Source organism: Astyanax mexicanus, chromosome 7 (assembly GCF_023375975.1).
Source record: "Astyanax mexicanus isolate ESR-SI-001 chromosome 7, AstMex3_surface, whole genome shotgun sequence".
Classification (NCBI taxonomy): domain Eukaryota; kingdom Metazoa; phylum Chordata; class Actinopteri; order Characiformes; family Acestrorhamphidae; genus Astyanax; species Astyanax mexicanus.
Genome location: NC_064414.1, coordinates 29,813,510 through 29,830,750, shown reverse-complemented (window position 1 = coordinate 29,830,750; position 17,241 = coordinate 29,813,510). Strand labels below are relative to the sequence as shown.

The following is a 17,241-nucleotide window of genomic DNA, read 5'->3' as shown; positions in this document are numbered from 1 at the left end:
ACTTTTTGGAGAGGATAGCTGAAGCTGAAGCCCTCAAATGATATGTGCAGCAGTTCACAAAAATCCTTCAGATCATCCATCTACATATGGAATAAAAGAGAAAAAACAGTATTGTAGATACTAGACTGCATAGACTGAAATAGCAGCATACCTCCAATTCCCTCTGTAAAATGGACAAACCGTAGAGGCCATGTACTGTACGTGACCTCTTTTTACATGGAATTTTCGCGCACAACAGCGCACAAGTTAGCAAAGCTATGAGCTTTCTTAACATTTTGCAGGGTGACATGTTCTGCTGAACCGAGCGCTTGTACTCAGAAAGAGCTCTTCCTACGGGATACGTTTGACATGCAGTGTGAGCCCTTATGACGCAGCATGTCAGTCGGACTGTACAGTGTGCGCATATGAATCGAAGCGTTGTTTGTACACGATAAACGATTCAAACGTGCAGTGTGGGCTCTCCACATTGCACCCGATTAAAAATACGCACAAGGTAAAACTGGCTTAACATATCAAAATGAAAGAAGCACAAAGCAAATTCACTAATCACAGTAAACATATTTCTGAATCACTGACCTGTTAGTTTTGTCCTGTTGGACACAGCAACCCAAGCATACAGTTCTCAACATAAGTGTAACAAATACATCTTAAACTAAAACTTTGCTTTTGAGTTGAGATAATTAATACATAAATAATACATTATTAAACATTAGAAATAAACATCAGTTTCAGACTAACTAATGATATTCCAGTGTAGGAAGAGTGACACTAAAGTAGTTTTAAATAAACTGAGTTGAATAACCAACACTTATAAAAAGCAGTACAAAACTGTCTCTAGGTTGGTAGCCTCAAGGGTATGTGTTCAGTATCTTTACTTAAGGGACATAATTGCACAAATATTTCTCTGTAGTTGTTTCCCTACTTTTAATGGAACAGAGCTGGAACCGAAAGATCATGTTGTACAGCTGAAGGTACATTTGGACTATTTGTACTTTGGCTAACAAAATGTACCAGTACAGTATATTTTTCCCTGAAAGTGATGAAGAGTCTTGTTACAAAAACCTAATATAATAATAGGACATAATCAGACATAAAAAGAGTCCTAATTAATCATAGTACATTTACTTTTAGCTCTAAGGCTCTAATTGTACCTTGTATCTGTAACTGAACAATATTTGTATAAAATACTAGAGACCCAGACTCGAGTGAAAGTAAAGTGCTCTATCAAAAAAAAAAAGACTTGATTATTCATTCTGAAGTGTTTTTTTTCAAACACCACACTTAAGTGAAAGTACTAAAGTATTTTTGTTTTTAAGTTTTGCAAGTAGTTTATTCTTTAATGTACTACTCAAGTACTGATAGTAGATGTACAATATTGTGTTATATAGTTATTACTGAAAGCAGATCTAAAGGCTGAATGGGAGCATGTATGTTCTTATAAGATCAGCTTAATCGCTTAATTCACTCAGTGATTAGGCAGCTTCATCAAACTACCATCTACCACTCTGGCAGTGATAATGTGGGTTTGGAATTATTTGTAACATTTTTAGAATTGTAACAGGTAATGATGATGCAGTACATAAAAAAATAAAGTAAAAGTATTAAACTCATCAAAAACATCAGAATTATGTTGACACTCGAAAACCCAACAGCAACTATTAGCATATGCCCTTATTATAGCAAAGAAAACTGAACTAAGGACTTGGAAAAGGACAGATGTCCCATCTAGTAAGGTATCGTTAAAAGACCAAAGTGTGGATAAGTGCGTTTATCATTTGTGAGCTAGTATGTGTTTTTATTCTTTTTTGATGTGTATACAAACATTGGGAAGATACATTGTATATTTGTAATTCTTGAGACTGCATTTATACTTTATCGGACTTACAGAAAGTGTACAAAACTTTCTAAACAAAATTAGGCAGGTGCATAAATTTGGGCACCCCAACAGAAAAATTACATTAATATTTAGTAGATCCTCCTTTTGCAGAAATAACAGCCTCTAAAAGCTTCCTATAGCTTTCAATGAGAGTCTGGCTTCTGGGTAAAGGTATTTTGGACCATTCTTCTTTACAAAACATCTCCAGTTCAGACAGATTTGATATTTCTGAGCATGAACAGCCGCTTTAAATCACACCACAGATTTTCAATAATATTTAGGTCTGGTTGTACTTGTTACTCTGCATGAATGCCTTAGTAGATTTTGAGGAGTGTTTAGGGTCGTTGTCTTGTTGAAGTATCCAGCCCGGCGAAACCTCCACTTTCTCACTGATTCTTGAACATAGCAAGTGTTTGTTTTGGAATGCTGTGTCTTTTTCCGCCTTGCGTACCGCCCTCCAATTTTAATTTTAGTTTCATCAGTTCTTCCTCTAAACCATGATGTTGAACAATCTTTGTTTTCAGGTCATTTGAGAGTTTTTTGAGGCTTCCAGTTGCAATTTTTTTTTATTATATTATATTTACTTTTTTCATTCCACTGTATGGAGTGAAGTAAAGGTTGAGTAGCAAAAAAAAATAAAACTCCAGTAGAGAACATATACAGCACTCTAGCACTTAAGTACAGTAGTGAAATAGTTAATAGTAATTCATTAATATACATATCTGATCTCAACAGACGACTGTACATCCATCCAAATCAAATAAACCCATCTAGAAAAATACATTTTGGGGCAGAAAGATGAAAAGTGAAGCATTATATAACTCGATTTGGCGTGTCAGAACATTTTCCCCATGTGATCATTTAATCACATAGGCTACTGTTCTTCCATTTCAGCAGCTCTGAATAGGCGTGTATAAGGCAGTTAAGACTGTGGGCCTCATGCCTGATTTCCCTAATAAATCATTTCAGGGTAAAATCAGTGAGACTTGCTGAAGGAGAGAGAGAGACAGGGCTGAGGTTTCCTGCAGAACTACATTGAATTCCCTCTGAATGTTGTAAGACAGGTTCTGACGACAGTCAGCAGCCCCCCACCTCCACCTCCACCACCACTGCTGCTGGACTTGGGACTCGGACACTGTAGGCTGAGCTGTCACAGGAGGAAATTAAAACTTTAGCCCTGGAAATGTCAGGCCTGGTCTGTGTTCGTCAGCCTTTCTGACATTTTGAAATAATGGAGTCGTACTGGAGTGAGGTGTGTGAACTGGGCTCGTTGGAGAGCTTTAAGGAAAGCTGGCCGCATTACGGGTTCGGTGTTGAGCAGAGAGAGCTGATACAGCGAGAATTCACCCGGATAAAAGGTAAATAAACACACTGACACAAACTAACTTACTCTTTCTCCTCCTCCTAACCTACAGAACGTTTTATTACTTTAGCTGATACTTTCTCTCTGACTTTAACCGCGGTTTGTAGCTACGCTGCTCGCGCCAAAAGTCATATATATCGCCTATTTGTATCTTTAACTCCAGAAACTCCAGAAACATTAGCCTGCGAGCTAACATAACTATACTCTCTACAGCGACCGGCTGCCTGCCTGTCTGTCTCTCTGTTGTGCTGCTGTGTTCAGTCAGGTTGTGTGGTGCAAGGCGCCCTCTGTTGGTCATAATTACACAGACATTATCAGGGATTATTTTATTGAAATTCTAATATATACACTACCGGTCAAAAGTTGTAAAATACCACAGTTTTCCACATTTGTCCCTATATTTTTGAAACTCAACCATTTCATTACAATGGACATCATGTATTTTCTTAATTTTAAACGTTTTGTTGCACATGGCACTATTTAAGAGCTGTTGTCCATCAGAATAGACCATGACATGAACCAGCCAATGAATCAGTTTATAAACCAATAAAACAGTAACTTGACTTGCCCACTGCACTGGAAAAACTACTAAGTACTAAGTAACAGTTTCTTTTTACTAATTTAATGTGTTTTAGAACACTTTTTTAATCATGTTTTATTCTTTTGGATTGTTTCATAAAATAAAAAGGTTTCACACAGGCTTCCAATGCAACTGAAAAAAACTAGTATATATTTCAGTTAATTGGATTAATTTGCTGTATAGATTTTATAGCAGAATAATAGAGTCTTCTTTTCTGTGCATTACACACAGGAAAAACAGCATTCCTACATTTTTTCATCACTGGAGATAATTCAGGTCTGAAAGGGTTAAGCACTTCAGGTGCAGTCAAAAAAAATAAATGGTACAGTAAACTGTCAGGCTCTGTAAGGAAAACAAATGAAATAAACCTTATAAAAATAATAAAAATAAACAGATTTTTACAAAAGGGTTTAAAAAAGTCAATTTAGAAAGCCTTTGTCTGTAGTAAAGCAGTACTACTACACTCTTTACTGCAGCATTTGCACAACACACAGCACATTCAACCTTCTATAATAACGGAACAAATACACAGAATCACAGATATCTATGTAACTATTAAAAGAATACATCTTATACACAAGTACTGTTTCCTACACATTCATAAGCCTCTTGGACACTGGATAAATCTGGTACAGGAGGAGGTCTGGTTGACCCACATGGCAATGCCTTTTGCTCAGTCTTACATTGGACTGAAGTCTCAGATTCAGCAGTGAAGAGAAGACTTTGAGGTCTGACAGGTGAAGTGCATTAATAAAGTCACTGCTAAGATGAAAAAAATAAAATAAAAAAGCCATACCACACTGCTACTGGACAACTAAACAATAGAGGTGTTCTAAAAAAAATTACAATGGTAGTGTATATAAATAAATATTTTTTCTTTTTTCTTTTTCAGATATTACATACCTGGACCATGCGGGTACAACGCTGTTTCCTGAATCCCAGGTCAAGAGATTTTATGAGGACATATCCAGGAATGTGTATGGTTAGTCACTGACAAACTGTATCTGAAACACAAAAATTGCTGCCTTGATCTTACTTAGACGGCTGTGTAGTCATAAAAGTCTCTGTATCCCAAATAAAAGGGAGCAAATGATCTTGACAGTGCCAAAGCACAGACTCATTCATAGATATGAAGGTTTAGTTAAGTGTTGTTATTATTAGCTATTAGCATTTTAATAGCCCTATAACGAAAGGCTAGATTAGTAAACTTTGATTCATACAAACCACGATTCAGACCTTCGTGCCTAAGACTCCTGTCTGAGTAAGCAGCATTTCTTACTTTTCAGACACACTATAAATTTCAGAATGGATCACTCATTAACTGATTCACTATTCACTTTATAGCATTTGTTAGCTATATACAACCAAACAACAAACCAGTCTGTTTGTACCACTCTGAGGATGTCTGGCACAACACCACTGCATTGCATTGTGGAATACATTGGACATTCTAGCGTACACTATCTACACTGTCTGTACACTACATTTTGTGATGCATTATAGGTGTTTATTAGTGAACTATATAGAGAAATAAAATACAATCTACTGCTGGGATTTCTAACAGCACTACAGAATGGCTGAAACAACCCATAGTGCACTATTTCTGTGATAGGGAGCGCTTATGAACGCAGCCTATATCACAATTAGGTGTCTAAAAATTGTGTCTGATTTCTTTTGAAAATGGGGCCCTCATGGCGGTTATCTGTTAATTTATTTTTATTAAATCATTTGCATTTGTTATTAAGCTATTTCAATAAAATATTTAGACTAAACATAGTGTTTCATTGGCATGGTGAAAGCGAATAAAGTTTATTATTTATGGCTACTTATGAGAAAATAGTAATAGTGTCTTTGTTTCCAATTTATTGTTGACCTATAAAGCCTTAGGTATCATGAGAATATGGAAATTCTTGTTTGTTTGTCAGTGTAAATTGCTGTGTGTAGCCTGCTGCCTAACGAAGATGATCCTCCCCACTTGTCAGAGCAAATCTGCACCCCCTGATACCAACACTAACATCTGTTGTTCATTTCAATCAGGCTAAATGTCTTTCTAACTAAGTCTTTCCCATAGGCAACCCTCACAGTCATAATCCCAGCAGCAGGCTGACGCATGACACTGTGGAAAGTGTCCGATACAGGTACATAGTTCCCATTACTGCATGTTACAGAATTCTTGGCAAAGCAAAGTACTTACCTATTGTTTAGAACATGCTCAAAAACCAAATGGTCAAATCCTGAAGGCTACAGCACTATTTTTGTTGTTTTTCTCTGTTTCTGTTTAGCGGTTAAATATGCATGCTAATAAATAAACTGAAATGTTGAATCAGGCATTTTAAAGCAGAGAAAGCAGTAAACTGTGTCATGTTGAGGCCCTTCAAATGTACCCCTTTTAAGATTCTTGCTTTTCAACACTCTTTTAACTTGCCCTGTAGGATACTGGAGCACTTTAACACCAGCCCTGAGGAGTACTCTGTAATCTTCACTGCTAGCTGCACTGCTGCACTTAAACTGCTGGCTGATTCCTTCCCTTGGGTTTCTGCCTCTGGTGACCATTTAGGAAGTCTGTTCTGCTTCCTTACTGACAACCACACCTCTGTGTTGGGTATTCGTGGGGTGACTGGCCCTAAAGGAGTCAAAACAGTGCCAGTCTCACCTCAGGAAGTAGAAGCCAAGGCCAAAGATTTTCCTGTAGCTGTCCATTCAGGGCATGAATGCTCAGTGCCCCATCTTTTCTGTTACCCTGCCCAGAGCAACTTCTCTGGGCGGAAGTATCCACTGAGCTATGTAAAAGGGGTCCAGTCTCAGCAGCTCTACCCAGCATGTGAGCACAGGGGCCGATGGTTTGTTCTGCTGGATGCTGCCTGTTTCGTTGGCTGCTCGCCACTGGACCTGAAGCAGCACCCTGCTGACTTTGTGCCCATCTCTTTCTATAAAATGTTTGGCTTCCCAACCGGACTCGGGGCCTTGCTGGTCAGAAATGAAGCAGCTGAGCTGCTAAAAAAGGGCTATTTTGGGGGAGGGACAGCAGCGGCTTATTTGGCGGGAGAGGACTATTTTGTACCAAGGTCCAACGTAGCTAACAGGTAAAGTACAGCACAATACAAACCCCGTTTCTCTAGTTATACAATATAAAATTGTCAAACAACTCTCACAAACTGTTATATAATGTTTTCTTGTTTCCATTTTTTCTGTTTTTGTTTTGATGTAAATCATTAGATTTGAAGATGGCACCATATCATTCCTTGATATTATTTCCCTCCATCATGGCTTTGATGTTCTTTACAAACTCACCGGTAAATAAAAGTCATATTTTTCTTTAAACTGATCTTCCAAACATTTAATGTACATTATTATTATTATTAATTGCAGCAGACAACTTTAACAATAGCTTTCATCTGTCCTTAGGAAACATGGTGAATATTCAGCTGCATACATTTGGTTTAGCTCGTTACACCTACATGATGCTTTCGTGCCTTCAGCATAACAATGGACAGCCTGTGGCCCGGATCTACTGTGATAATGAGTTTGAGGATGCATCTGAGCAGGGAGCTGTCCTCAACTTCAATCTGTTGGACTGTCTTGGACGGGTGGTAGGCTATTCACAGGTAATTTATTATCAGTCCTAAGGCAGAAAAGGAAACTATTGTTTACCATACTTTTCGCACTATAAGACGCACTTAAAATCCTTTAATTAAAAAAAAAAAATCATCAGTGTACCTTATAATCTGGTGCGCCTTATGTATGAATGTATTTTATGTATTTTACCAGTTAGTTTGTAAGGAGCAGTAAAGCCACTCCGCTGAAGTGCAGCGTTATACAGAAGCTTCAATTTAGTTTTTCTCCATTAGCGCTAACAGCACTATGCGCTAGCTCTTTCTCCTTTCAGAGGTGAGTATTGTTGGCATAGCTGCTAATGATAATATTGCTGCACCCAGCTATAGTGGAAATCTGGAAATCTAAGCTTACTGTAGATTAACATCCAGCGCTCGTTTGACTGTAAAAGAAAATGTTTATTTATTTATTTATTACATTGTTTTTTATTACAGTTTTGCACCTTATGTATGAAAATAGACCAGAAAAAAAGATGTTCATTGATAGGTGTAAAAATACTGTATTATTTAGCTGCTATTTTATTTATCACATTTTGTGGTATCCCACAGGGCTCTTTTTTGGGGTTTATGAAGCTTATGTTAATTGTTGCAGTAATATAGTCATGGAAAATATATGTATGTATGTTTTTATGTCATCAGGTGGACAAAATGGCCTGTCTGTTCAATATTCATATGCGCACAGGATGCTTTTGTAACACTGGGGCCTGTCAAGCCTATTTAAGCATCAGCAACCAAGAAGTGAAGAGGAACCTGCAGGTCAGTGAAAGCCTCAAAACTCACAATTATCAAAAGAAGTATAGTATTAATATTGTGAAATAAAATATGGAATTGAGTTTACATCTGTGCTGTTTTTCCACTAAGGCTGGTCATGTCTGCGGGGACAACATTGACCTGGTTGACGGGCGTCCCACTGGGTCCGTCCGCATATCCTTTGGGTACATGTCAACGTTTGAGGACTGTCAGAGTTTTTTAAAGTTCATCATCAACTGCTTTGTGGAGAAGCCACTAAGACTGGACAAAGAAAGACTGGCAAGGTTAAGATCAGTTGTACCAGCAGAAGCTTCAGCTTCAGAAGAGCTGACCACAGTTCCCAATGGGAGAACTGTCTCTGAAGCAAAAGACTTGAATATCTCTCCTGCTCCAGTCAGCGACGCCTTACCAATTCGTGGAGTTTTAAAGACACAGAAGAACAGAGAGAAGGCCCGCACACTGACAAATATCTTTATATATCCTGTTAAATCCTGTGCTGCATTTGAGGTACAGTAAACCAATCATCAGTGTCACACAAAAGCCTCATATCTAAATGTTTGACACTGTTCTATTTAAAAAGAGTTCAATCGGCCCCTTTTTTGGAATAACTGTGTCTACTGTCCAGGGAAGGCTTCTACTTGTTCTTGTCACATTTGTGTCAGCAACGGGTGCAACATAAAGTAGCTGAATGCATCTATTAAATAGATGTCCACAAACTTTTGGCCATAGTTTGTAGATCAAGAGCACCAAATGAAAGAAATAATGCAAAAAAAAAAAAATTTGCACATTTATTTATTGAACTAAAAAAACAGTAAAAACATTTATCTGGACAATAAGTGTGTTTTTGTATCACATAATATAAGCACAAAAAAACATAATTACCTTTTGAGCAGAGCAACGTTTTGGCTCCAGATTTATATGGCATTTATATTGCATTGGGGTTTTTGTATAACTATTTTTGCAGACTCTGGCTCTGGCTCTCACTTGTGATAATGAAAATGACTTTTAATTTTTGTCTCCTGGCATCACTTTTGATTACACTCTAACATAATTGCTTTTTTACTTTTGCGTTCGCAGGTGACAGAGTGGCCACTGGGGCCACAGGGGCTGTTGTTTGACCGCACGTGGATGGTAGTAAATGAGAATGGCGTGTGTCTGAGCCAGAAGAGAGAGACAAAACTGTGTCTCATCCACCCGCACATCTGTCTTGCCTCCAGCACTCTGCACCTGCAAGCCTCAGGTCAGGCACGTCTTAACCTTGATTTCCAGGCAGCATTATAACCTACGGAAAGCCATTAGTCATGGTTGTAGAACCAGTCATTTCATTTGGGTCAGGGGAGCGTGTTTTCAATACAAGCTGCTGATTTCTTCTTACAAATCAAATAACCACAGTCTGGATAAGGTGGGATTTTCTGCTTTCTTCTTTCATGCGTGACATGTGAAAGAATCACAGTTTAGCTCCGCTCAGTTCTACAATGAATGTGCAGCGTGTCTTGATATATTTGCGGAGTGTATGACGACTGGGACTTGTTAAATGTAGACACGTTTTTTCCACACATCAGAGTGAGCGTTCAGACATTTTACCCTGTCATGTTTTTCAGTAGCTAAAATGATAGAAAGTTGAAAGAGAGCCTAATGCTTTTTCAGGTATGGATCCCATCGCTCTTCCGCTGGAGGCCATAGACGAAAATCCCAATCTAAGAAAATGTCAAAGCAAAGTCTGTGGTGACAGGTAAGTGAAAAACATGTTTTTACAGAAATTGCTTTTTTCAGTTTTGTTGTTTCTTCTGTTCTGGGATTTATCCTTGATCAATTTACTAATCGCTCACTCTGATTGATACAAAGAGACAACTAATATTTATATGCATCAATTAGCCAATAACTTGTCCTTATCCTTGCACCTGTCAAGGATTGAGATACTACGTGAAAATAGGCAGCTGGCATAAGGATCTCAGACACTTTGACAAGGGCCACATTTTGATGGTTTGACAACCTGGTCATAGCATCTTCAAAATATCACACAGTGGTCAGTACCTACCAGTACCCAGTAAACCAGTGACGGGGCCATTGGTGCTCAAGCCTCACTGATTAGATCCATGTAGGCCCCAACTCACAACTTACAGGACATAAAGGATCCGTTGCTAATGTTATTTTTGGTCCAAAATGTAGCAAGACACCATCAGAGGTCTCATGGAGTCCATGGGTAACCCATAATACCAAAAACGCAAAGAACAATTTTAAGAAGTTACCCTGCAAGAATGAACTCCCAAGAATATAGAACAATTCTTGAGATTGCTGTCTTATATTATTTTAAATGATATTAGATATATATTATACTAGAACAAAAAGAAATCAGCCTTTCAGAAATCAGTTAGTCACTGTTATACAAAACTAATCAGATTAGCTAAGGCTTCCACAGGAGGGTTTGAACAACCATTAAATGAACTTTTGTCATGAAGATTTGTCATCTTTACTACCTATGATTTTTTAAAGCAATACCAGATACACCATCTAAACATAATAACTTAATTGTGGAAAGACCAGCATCTTGTGCTATTGCTTCAGCAATGAATTTGCAATGAATGTTGGGTATTTCCATTCATTCTCTTGGCACTACAGGACCTACAGAAGGTTTGACATGGTTTTGATGTTATGGCCAATTAATGTATATGTGAGACATTTATTTCATACTGTGTAAAAGTATTATTAAATATTCTACATTGGCGCTGCGAATGGCAGGTCTGCAATAACATCGACTTTCAAATGACACATGACTGCAGCGTCTGAAAGGAGCACTTAGACTGTAGAAAGAGCAGTTTGAACTGCATTTGTTGTGTCAGTCTCGCTGTGCTGCCTCATACCGGCCCAGTGAAAAAAAAAGATCTGAACAAACTGAAAAGAAGCAGAGTCTGCTGTAGCGAGGCGAAGTCTGGACTCTCTAGGGGCCTTAAAGAGAAAGGAGGATGAGAGATTCAGCTCAAGTGTTCAAAGAGTTTAAACGCATGAACTAATGGTTTGTCACTCTAAAGTGCAATGCTGATTGTTTAAAACACAATTTTGTACCAACAGCCAGAAATAACATTGCTATTTTTCTTTTTGTAATCACTGGGCTTTCTAAACATATTACAGTTTTCAGAACGTTCCTGGAACATTATTTCAATAATATTACAGGCTAACCTTCCTGGAACCTGTTCAAAATGATGCTAAACATTCTTATAACGTTCTCTTTTAGCTGAGATATTAAATAGAAAAGGATTTTTTTTTCAATTTATTTCTAATTTTTCCCATTTTCTCCCCAATTTACACGGCCAATTACCCAACCCACTCATTAGGACTCCCCCTATCACTAGTGATACCCCAACACACCAGGAGGGTGAAGACTAGACTAACTTCCTCTGATACATGTGAAGTCATCCACCGCTTCTTTTCGAGCTGCTGATGATGCAGCATTGCCGAGTAGCATCAAAGTGCGCTTGGAGGAAAGCACAGTGGCTTGGTTCCGATACATCAGCTCACAGATGCCCTGTGCTGTGGACATCACCCTAGGAGTGATGTGGGGAGAGAGCGCCATCTACCCACCCGGAGCGAGCAGGGCCAATTTTGCTCCCTCTGATGGAAAAGCTGCATGAGCGTAGGTTCGAACCTGCGACTCCCACTCATAGTGGCAGCACTTTAGACTTCTGGACCACTTGGGTCCCCTATAGAAAAGGATTTTAACAGTAAATGGACTTGCAGCCATGTGTTAGCGAAAAAACATTCACGAGACAAATTTTTCCAACCAGATTATTTTCATCTTACATATTCATACACATTTTTAAAACAATACTTATTAAGTCTACTGTTTAGCTGTCCTTTATACAGGATTAACTAAATTTATTTTATCTTCATATAGTTCACCTTGGGGCAGTATCAGAGCTGTTGCAGCACAATTCCGCTGAGTGTTTGTACTTTGCCAAGACTGCTACTACGATCTAAAATAAAATAATCAATGCTTCTCTCTTTTTTTCAGGGTACAGGCATTCGACTGTGGGGAGAAAGTGTCAGTTTGGCTCTCTACTTTTCTGGGAAAACCTTGTCGCCTCATCAGACAAAGCTCTGATTTCCCCCGGGATATGAAAATGGGCCAGGACAAAGGTACAGCCTGTCATTCCTGTGCCCAATAGTAACATTTTCAGCAGAGTACATAATGTTGAGTTGCCTGTCTATCTAAAAAGATGTGTATAAGAAATGACATGCAGCTGTACGTTTTGGGACAGTCGAGCAGAGTTTCTGTTTAAAGTGATGTTTTCCCTCGATTCTATCATATGTGTTCTAGTGGCAGTTAAAACTCCTTTGGTCTATACCATAAACAAATCTTGTCCAGTGTATCTCTGGTGCATGCAATAGTTGCACTTTATCTTAGTTTGCACAAAAATTCCTGCATTCCTGCATTCCTGCGTTTTCATTACAAAAAGGGACTATATAAGAATATAAGGTACACTATAAGTTGTCATTAGTTTAGCTGCAGGCTTAATTCACACAGCTGTGTTAAGCTTAAACTGGTAGTTGTGGTCAGGGTCAGATACTATTCTGAGTCCAAGGAATCTGCTCCAGTTTGGTACTATCAAGGATCTCGCTACAGTCGTCTGGGTTCACATATGTTTTAACCAAACTAAAACGTGGATTTGTGACAACACATTAAGATACCAAGCACATTAGCTTCCAATTTAACTAAACTAATGAAACATTACATTAAGTTAATCAGTCAAGGCATGTTTAGTATCTGATCTGAATGTTAATTTATTTGCAGAAGTCAAAAAGCAATGAAAACATTGTTATTAAAATATTTTAATATTATTCAGTACAAATACACAAAAGCAATTAGGCTAAGAGACAAATAAGCAGACAAAAAAAATTCTCTTGCCCCTAAGCCCCATTAGTAGCTATCCTTGCATGCATACCTTTAAACTCAAGAAAAATATGGAAACGTATTCAGAAAATCATAGATATCATAGATAGTCTTTATTTCTACATTTAGGCAAACATTGATGTTACATTATTATCTGTTTAATTCCCCTAATGGAAATAAGATTGATGACAGTTGTAAGTCCAGTGTTTAGCCCAGCATCTCCCGATCTAAACAATAGAAGCGTCAGAGTTTAGGAATATATCTATGCTGATGGGCGTGGTGGTCTGGATGTGAGCTGTGTTCAGGTATATTTTAGGCGTATTTCTATCTTGGCGGCAGGAAATACAGGTGCGCAACTGACTGGTTAAAACCATGACAACAGTCAACAGTCAGCCATCCAAACCTGTTTTAGCCATGCAGGAGCACGCTGCATCATGCAAGCTTGATTTTGACTCAACAATAAAAAGAATAAAGAATAAAATAACACTTCTGGCGTACCTTCAAAGTGTGAACGCACAGGTCAGTTTCCTCTGCTGAGAGGCATGAAGCACTCCGCTGTTAAGATACAAGCGCCGCAAAGTCAGAGCACACCTGGCTCTTAAAGGGAATGACAACTGACACACTGATTAAATTATTTCACGTTTCGCCCAAAACACACCCATGATTAAGAGGATCGCTAAAAAAGGGCCCAGTGTCACATACCACACATTTTGAATGGATGACAACATCTGGGGTTATTAATTAATCATGTAATTAGTTTTTCACTAAACTAATTATTTTTTTTACACTTTTACAATGTTACATGCTAATACAATAAAAAGCAATGAGTGTGATTATATTCCTTTTAATTTCAATTATTTTATCATGTACCTTTTAATATCACCATTTTTTTTTTGAGTGTTTAACAGTTGTGTGAACACAAGTGTACCGGTAATCATATGCTTTATGTCCAACAGGGGTCTGCCCGGCTACCCTCTCTCTGGCGAATGAGGCTCAGTTCTTGCTGATTAACAGAGCTAGTGTTGCACTTCTGCTAGACCACATTGCCAATGAGTAATGGCCACTACAAACTATTATGACATACACAAACTGTGTTGCACAAATATGATTAAAATGAATTTTCATACAACATGATACATAATGTGAAAGAATCCCTCGTTTTGTTTATTTTCCCATTTTATTTGGCTTGACTCAGAAATGACTGCGCAGATAATCACACTTCATTCGACATGATACAACTCATTCATCGGTTCCGAGCCAACCTCGTTATCTCAGGCCTGGAGGCTTTTGAAGAGGAGGACTGGTCTGATGTGAAAATAGGAGGTGCTTTATTTCAGGTCAGGTTTAATCTTGTGTACTGTTGCAAGAAATGTAAATACAAACAAGAAAAATGTAATCAGAATATGATTAAATAGTGATGTTCTATCACAAGCTTTAATTAACAGCTCCTGGAGAAAAATAGAGGATGGTAGTTTCAAATTTAAACCCTGTATTTACTGTAAATAAACCTACTAATTGAATGCCATCCATGTACTTGGTACAGGTGGCAGGAAACTGTGGTCGTTGCCAGATGATTGGAATAAATCAGGCCTCAGGCACTAGGACACAGGAGCCTCTCAAATCTCTGTCTGAATGCCGGAGTGGGAAGGTAAGTAAAGTGCTGTAAATATTTTTTCATGCATTTCAGTTTGTCAGTACTCTGATGTTTATATGAATGTGTTTAGTCAGATAAGTGAGTTACAAAAGTTTGCCTGAGAGTCAGGCAATAATTGGATATTTGCTTTGCTCTGAAGAAGCCAATAAACTCACAGATTAAGACATGACAATTAAGACAATACAGAAACTTAAACTTTGTGAGTCAGCCAGAAGATTAAAATGATTTCAAAACAGTTTTATTGCCATGGGTATCCCATGGGTGCTCTGCTGGTTAAACTCTGCTGGTTCCTGGTCTGTTTTCACACATTCAGCTATGAGAAATCTGAGATTACTCTGCTTAGGAGGATTCATGCACTGAGAAATGAGAAATGAGTAATCAGATAACTGCAGTAATCCAATTATGAACATGAATGTACATATACTCACTTTTTTCCTAGAGGTCCACTGCCCTGGCCCACATTTTAGAGGTTTTTCTGCTACATCACCCCCAATATATGTTAATTTTGGGCCGTTAATCAGTTGCTTAGTTGGATGCGATGTGTTGGGAGCAGGGAAAACATTAAAAAAATAAAATGCAGGGCAATGATCCTCCAGGACCACTTAGGATACTTAGGATACTTAACATCTAGCTTAACAATCTGTTACAGCTTATTTTCCCTCAACTGGTTAGACTAGTTTGTAATTTATGTAGACTCAAACTAAATAAAAAGGCAACTGTGGACCTGCCCTTGTGCAGTTTTAATTAATTTAAATTTAAAATCAATCATGAATGTGCTATCCAGTTTTCATAACTTACTACTTGCATTGAAAGTGTGTAATAAGCTGATTTGCTGACAAACATACATTATTCTAAATTAAATAGCATTTGTTTTCAATATTGTTTGCAATATTTTCTCATTTACTAATTATACACCTATCACGTTTTGATTTAATTAATTTTGTCTAATATATTTGTTCACAGGTCACCTTCGGAGTGTACTTGCTTCACCAACCTCAGAGAAACTCTAATGCATATCCCACATTATCCGTCGGGTCCACTGTGATTGCAGATGCCAAAAACACAAGCAAATGAATATTTAAACTTCCATAAACTAGCCACTGTAAACTTGAATATGTCCATAAAGCTTGTTTATTAAAGCTTTATTTTGTTTTTAAAGGAATATTGGCCACGTAAATCTGACCATGTTTTCCACTGCCAGATGAGGAACCAATGTGCAATCAAGATGTTTAATTCTTCACAAGGCTATGGAAGTTACATTTTTAACCATTACTGTGAAATGTGCGTATAACTGGTGCATATTACATTCCCATAACTTTATTAACTTCTTAAAATAGAAACTGTTTTCATTGTTTTCCAGTTTTTTTCTATTTTACTTCCTAATTATGTGATATGAGGCCAGATTTACTATGCAATTCATATTTGAATCTACAGACAGTTTTATAACATTAATGCAGTTGTCAAATCAGGATATTTATATGTGTTGCAATATACAGTGGGACATTTTAATGGGTGTATATTTGATTTGAGACAAAGATATCGGGAATACATACAGTATGTAGTGTTGTATGGAAACATTTTGGCACTCATAGTCAAATAACACGTATAATTGATAAAAAAAAGTGAAAGTAAAAGTAAAGTGAACACCACTTTTGATCTCAATACACTCTATGCACTGCTGTCTTTCAGGTTTTCATTAACCAGCAGAGTAATGACAGTTTTTATAAAGCAGTAGATAATAAGATGATGAGTCTGTGATTAATTAATGATGAAACAGTGAAAAGGTAGAATAAGGCTGAACAGCCTTGACCACAATACCTTTAGCATGGCACTTAACACAAAAAAAACTGTAACGTTACAACACCTGTCAAAGACCAATGACCAGACATGTATGAAGTACTACAGACCCAGATTGAGTAGAAGTAAAAGTGCTCTATCTAAAAAGTGAAGTGTTCTTGAAGCACCATACTTTAAGCTGATGTCTTAAAGTTTTGGGATTTAGGGCCCTCTCTGCTGAGAATAGGTAATTGCAATGAGCATGCGGAAGAATCGTTTTAAACTGGCGGTTGTGATGCGGTCTCCTTTTAGAGAGGATAAATCTGATTCCAGGTTAAGTTCAGCCAGAGAGACAGAGAGTGCGTTCAGTCAGAAACTTTAATCCTTCATTTTTTGTTTTCACTATGAGTGAATGAGCTACTGAGGTCTGAATTTCCCCTTCTGAAGTCTCCATTGCTCCACCAGCCGTTCACTTTTAGTTAAACTGAGGCAGATACTCTTTTAGAGGCTGTACATATGACGTACGCATGACGTGGCCAGAAGAACTCCCGTAAAAAACTGTACAGAGTGTTAGTAATATCATGACTTGTTAAGATGGAATTATAGGGTGGAGTCAGCTAAAATGTACCACTTTTTGGTAAATTACTTACTTATAAGACCATCAAATAAGCTTGTAAGGGACCTAATGATATTTTTATAAATTGGAATGGGTCTCTTAAATAATTGTTTGTTTGAAAAATGTG

The 17,241-nt window shown here is 37.7% G+C and overlaps 1 protein-coding gene across 1 annotated transcript; it reads left to right on the top strand.

Moving 5' to 3' along the window:
* The first annotated feature begins 2,849 nt into the window (after positions 1–2,849).
* mocos (molybdenum cofactor sulfurase) lies at positions 2,850–16,371 on the top strand. Its single transcript, XM_007240303.4, has 15 exons — positions 2,850–3,234; positions 4,712–4,801; positions 5,891–5,957; positions 6,252–6,902; positions 7,036–7,112; positions 7,225–7,424; positions 8,070–8,186; positions 8,292–8,687; positions 9,258–9,420; positions 9,828–9,912; positions 12,190–12,314; positions 14,025–14,121; positions 14,264–14,405; positions 14,612–14,716; positions 15,686–16,371. Exons 1-15 carry the CDS (start codon positions 3,108–3,110, stop codon positions 15,794–15,796), a joined length of 2,553 nt encoding a protein of 850 aa, XP_007240365.3. The 5' UTR covers positions 2,850–3,107; the 3' UTR covers positions 15,797–16,371.
* Positions 16,372–17,241: the final 870 nt, after the last annotated feature.